Consider the following 5,710-nt stretch of genomic DNA (forward strand, 5'->3'; position numbering starts at 1 on the left):
CTCTTCTTTCCCAGTGTCTCAGGAGAAGAGACGCGTAGTTCTTTCACGTCGACGCGTCCTCGGAGTCAGTCACGTTTTCGATCGCCGAGATCCAACGTTGATTTGAAAACTAGAACTCCACAAATATGGGAGAAGACACGTCTGTGAAATCGGAAGCACCAAAACCAAAAACAGAGAATAATGAAAATAATTCTGGTGGACCCGGTGGCCCCGGAGGCGGCGGCCCACCTGGTCGTGGAGGACGAGGTGCCCGAAGGGGCAATTCCAGATTCACCGGAGGCCGTGGAGGTGGTGGTGGACCTGGAGGTCCTGGAGGCGGTGGCATGGGTGGCCGAAATATGGATGGACCGGTAAGCAAATTTTTCCTTTATTTCTGTATCATTCTTGTCGGGTCGCCATTTTGTATCACCTCGTGCCTATCGGGTGTTCATTAAATTCTTTCTAGAAACTTCTATTCTGAATATAATCTGTTATTCCGGGCCATTTCCTTATTAGAGCAAATTATTCTTTCACTTTTGTGTGTTTAAATTCTCTAAATATTCGTATTTATCGATTCTTATGGTTTTTTTAAAATAAGGCGTTGAAGAGCCCCGGTCGGGAATTTAATTAGGCATTTTTCTGGATGTGTAAATAATTTTTCAATTATCTTTATGTTACGGCGAATTGGATTTTTTCGTCCTGATAATTTATGGTTTTATTTCTTTAAATTTATTTATATTCGGTTCATTAATTCTGAAAACGTAGGGGGAACGTACAATTTGTTATAAATGGCGTTTACTGAATCAAAATGGCGGCTTGAGTGACTTAAAATCACGACACGTGCTCGGAATTTTCGTTTACAATGTTTTCCGATAAATGCATTTATTTATAATGAAATTTCTGAAATAAAATTGTTTCATGGGGCATAAGTGCTGATAACGCAGGTTTTTCCATTTCCATATTTTGTATGCAATATTAATTTTTCTTCTAAGCATTGTATTTCTACATTTTTATTGAAATTGAATTAAATCATTTTTTTCAGAGTAAATTATATTTATTTAAAATTATAAGATCTAAGAAAAATTTGTTTAAAAAACCCCAACGCCACGCTTGTTTGATTTATATTCCTAATCAGCAAGTGCCATAGAAATATACTTATAGGGGAATAGAAAAATATGTCCAGCTAGGAAGCATGGTGAGGCTTTTAATTTGCCCATTTATGTGCCGAAAGTGAAGGACACAATTTTTTTTTATTTTAAAAAAATTTTTTCATTTGAATTCTAGAATTAATATTTTTTGAAAATTATATTAAATCACCTCCATTTTTCAAATAATAGAAATCTACCATTTACATACTTGCAAGCATTTTTCTAATAAAAGAATCTAGAATAAAACCCATTTTCATAAGTTAAAAGTTAAGTCGTGACTACGTGCACAGAAATTTCGTTACAAATAGCTGAATTTTTTCGGTACGAATAGGGGAGATTTTGTTAGAAATAATAAAAATTTCGGCACTTTCTACATATTGAAACCTATTATCATATAATGGAAGCCTCTCGGCAGAGATAAGGTTGTATTAACACGGTTTTTTAACTGGGTTTATATCGCGAAAGTGCAGCAATTGCGACAGCACAATTAAAAAAGTTTCCTGTAATTTTTCTACAAAGATTGATGGGCATAAAAATGCCCACAGATGGTAAAAGCGGTTTTGGAACAATCTAATTTTCCATTTTACTCGTGAAAGTAGGAAATTTTATATTTGTGTTGTATTCTGTAATCATTATTTTACACTTTCATGTGAACCTTCCACAACGATCATTGGTCTTTTTATCTCTGATGGTTACTCTGGGGAAATTGTGCGTTTATTGTAAATTTGATACTGTTATGATGAAAGTTCCATGATTTCCACTGTGTGGGAATTTAAGGAAATCTTATTTTCACTTTGAGCTGCTTGTGCTACTTTTTTCTTTCTTTAAATTTTAATTCTGAAACATTAAAAATTTAAATTATATTTTTAAAAAACAATTTTAATATGGCAAATATGTAAACATTTTATGTGTGCTTCTATCGTAAGAGGGACCTAATCTTCTATTGATAAGCGGGCATAATCAGGGATTTTCATGAGACAATTTTAGTGGACACCCTGCTCTACTATTCCGGTCAAGTATTTCATAATTTTAGCTGAAACTTCTTTAGTTAAAAAAGGTTTGTATATGAAAATTCGGGTAATAATTTTTGTGTTGACTTGATATTTTTCAGTTGAATGTTTACCTATTTAGTGGAAAGTTAATTTATTTAATTGAAAAACGTCTTTTTGGTAGCAAACTTATTTTTTTGGTCAATTCAACTATTCTAGATTAACATTCATAATTTTATTTGAAATTTCGTCTTTTCTGTTTAAAATTCGGTCATTCCAGTTGGATATTCATTATTTTATTTGAAAATATATCAGTTTCTTGGAAAGTTAATTTTTAACTTCCATTTTGGGTTTCAAATGTTCGCTGAAAAATTTGTCTTTTTAAAATGAAAATACAACTACTTTATTGAAAATTTATTTATTTGATTGAAAACAGTCTATTTTTGTTAAAAAAATAAATATTTTTGGTTGAAGATTAACTACATCGGTTATAGATTGACCACTTTAGTTACATCATTTTTCGGGTTTACAATTTAATCATTTTGATGAAAATTTATCTTAGTTGAAAATTCATTTATTTTGTTGAAAATATTTTTTTCCAAATGTTCAACTATTATCGGCGAGAAAATTCCAGTCCTCTGACTTTGACGTTGAATAAGTATGTGAAAAAAAATTGTAGGTTAATGAAAATGGTCTCATTTTAAAGGTGCAAATGTTGTAGGTTGATGAGCCGAAAAGTAATTTCCAAAAAATTATTTGCAGCTTACAGATCTGAAAATCTGATGAAAAGTAAAACAATTTGGTAGCTTTTAAAAACAGTGAAATTTAAAGCATAGTTTTTTATAGAAAAAAATAATAGGAAAAATCTGAAAAATTCATGGTGGGACATTCAACATTTCTGAACAGATTGCCGTCGAAAAATTTGCAAAATATAAATAATCGTTCGTTTTTTGTGAATAAATATGGGACCGCTCTATCTTCAGTTCTAATGAAGATAATGAAATTATTTAAATTGGAGGTAGTTAGTTGAACTATCTGTAATGATTTGGAATTTGAAGGAAGTATGTGCTTTCTTGTTGTCTTCGTACAAATTGCGATATTTGAAGTCAGTTTTTTATGTACGAAAGCAAGTGCGAGATCCCAGCGTGGTTCCGGTTTTCCAGGAGATCGGCTTCGGTTTTCCTCAATATAGAAAACTGGTCTGAAGGTCAGAGTGACGCTCGGAGGCACAAGTTGTGTAGGTCGGGCTGAGGAAAAGCGAGGACGATCCCCTGAAAAAACGGCACCACGCTGGGCTCTCGCACTTGATATCCTACATAAAAAAACTGACTTCAAATATCGCAATTTGTACAAAGACAACAAGAAGCACATACTACCTTCAAATTGTAAATTATTAGATAGTTCAACGAACCACCTCAAATTTAAATCACTTCATTATCTTCATTAGAACTGAAGATAGTGCGGTCGCATTTTTATTCACAAAAAACGAACAACTATTTATATTTTGCAAATTTTTCGACGGCAATCTGTTCAGAAATGTTAAATGTCCACCATGAATTTTTTCAGATTATTCCTATTATTTTTTTAATAAAAAACTATGCTTCAAAGTTCACTGTTTTTAAAAGCTATTAAATTTCTTTACTTTTCATCGTATTTTCAGATCTGTAAGCTACAAATAATTTTTTGGAATATTACTTTTCGGCTCATTAACGTACAAAATTTGCACCTTTAAAATGATACCTCTTTCATTAACCTACCATTTTATCTTCACATACTTATTCAACGTCAAAGCCAGAGGACTCGAATTTTCTCGCCGATAGTAGTCTAATTATAGATCGATTGCTTCAGTTGAATTTTTTTTTTATGTTTTATATAAAATTGAACTATTCCAGTTTAAAATTCATCAGTTTGTTGAAAAATTAAGTGGTTTAACTGAAAATTTAACTTCCATTTTAGGTTAAAAATTATTCTATTTTTAGTTCAAAATTCCACTATTCGGTAGAAAACTTGCCTTTTTTAGTTCAAAATTCAGTTAATTAATCGAAAGTTAATTTATTGTTTTGGAAACCATGTTTTTCGTTTGGAAAATAAATTAGTTCAATTTCTGGTTGGAATTCGATCTTTTCTAAATCAAATTTGAACAATTTGGTTGAAAACTTGTCTTTTTAGTTGAAAATTCATTTATTTGATTAAAAATGATCTTTTTTGGATCAAATTTTTCTTGAAAATTCAACTACAGGTATCAGTTGAGATCATTTTAGTTATTGTTTTTTTTTTCATTTAACTATTCCATTTGCAAATTAGTCCGTTTTTTGGAAAATAAATTTGTTTCTCTTCCATTTTCGATTAAAAATTTTTTTTTTTTTTTTTTATATATATAAAATGAACGATTATGTGTAGAAAGATGTTAATTTTAGTTAACCCGTAAAGGGTATACTGGGATGGAATGCTGGGTGTATAATGTCCATAGACTTATTTGCGTTTTAACAAAAACGTACAAAATTCAAGAAAATGGAGCATATGGCGCCAGATTCACAAATGACATGAAAACCTATTGTTCTATGTTATTTTCACATAATTCTGATTTTCATAATTTTGATATGCATTTTAAGATAGATACAATCGTTAAATCACGCAAAGTACGATGTTTCATTTTTCATTAAATTGAAGCTTTTATTTTTTCGAATAAATACCTTCTTTGAAACGAACACTATAAGACTAATTTTATTTTTGAAGCGCCGTATCTCAGAAGTGTTCAAGTAAAATTTTAAGTAAAAATATTCAACACTTAAAAAGTTATGAATTTTAGAGTGAAACTAATTTTTAAATTTTTTTCCAAAAATGATTTTCTTAACTACTTTAAATTTAAAAATCTTTTCTCCTTAAATTAGACAGATTAAACATCATTAATTGATTTTATTGTAAAAAAACTATTCGATGCCGTCGGCACAGCATACGTTTGAATACCCTTGGGTTCCCAGCAACCAGTATGCTCTTTATGTAATTTTACGGAAGTGTGCCCTTTAAGGATTAATTAGGTATTTTCACTTAACCACCAGCTAACTTGCTTCATTGATGACTGAAGGGGAAAAGATTGAATCAACTGCGTCGGATTTGGTCAACTCTGGCTCTATTTTGTTAATAGCGTCGTTAAAAGTAATTTTTTATGTACAGGTGAATTTCAAAATAATTGTAATTTTATTAACCGCGAAGGTATTACAAAAATAAGTTTTGTTCACGTGCATTTGGTGGCATTATTTTCCTCTCAGAATTCGACGAAGTAAATTCCAATGTGTTAGGTTTCCAATAAAAACACAATGAACACAAAACTGATGTTCATCCAACGTTATTTCTGTCAAGGCTTTAATTGCGCATCGAACTAGATAAAGAACGGGATTTTAAAATTCCACTTCTAGTTGTAATATCAAATTTTTTAGTTGACTTGGTAATTTTTCTCACCCATTACGCATGTTGTTTATATTTTGTTTTTACAGATGAAAATGAGTGAATCAATGATGGAAAATGATGCAGAAGGAATGGGGGGTGGTGGTGGTGCTGGACGGGGGAATAGTATGGAAAGAGGAGGAATGGGCG

At 31.2% G+C, this 5,710-nt stretch overlaps 1 protein-coding gene across 1 annotated transcript in view; it reads left to right on the plus strand.

Annotated features, from left to right (window-relative positions):
* Nucleotides 1-5,710, plus strand: part of LOC117168739 (hrp65 protein-like) — a 15,145-nt gene continuing 9,435 nt past the window's right edge. The window contains exons 1-2 of the mRNA XM_033354473.1: nt 1-350; nt 5,611-5,686. Coding sequence (XP_033210364.1) covers nt 126-350; nt 5,611-5,686 — 301 coding nt within the window. The 5' untranslated portion in view covers nt 1-125. The remainder of the gene's footprint in view (nt 351-5,610; nt 5,687-5,710) is intronic.

The sequence above is a fragment of the Belonocnema kinseyi genome, chromosome 3, assembly GCF_010883055.1.
Source record: "Belonocnema kinseyi isolate 2016_QV_RU_SX_M_011 chromosome 3, B_treatae_v1, whole genome shotgun sequence".
NCBI classification, from domain to species: domain Eukaryota; kingdom Metazoa; phylum Arthropoda; class Insecta; order Hymenoptera; family Cynipidae; genus Belonocnema; species Belonocnema kinseyi.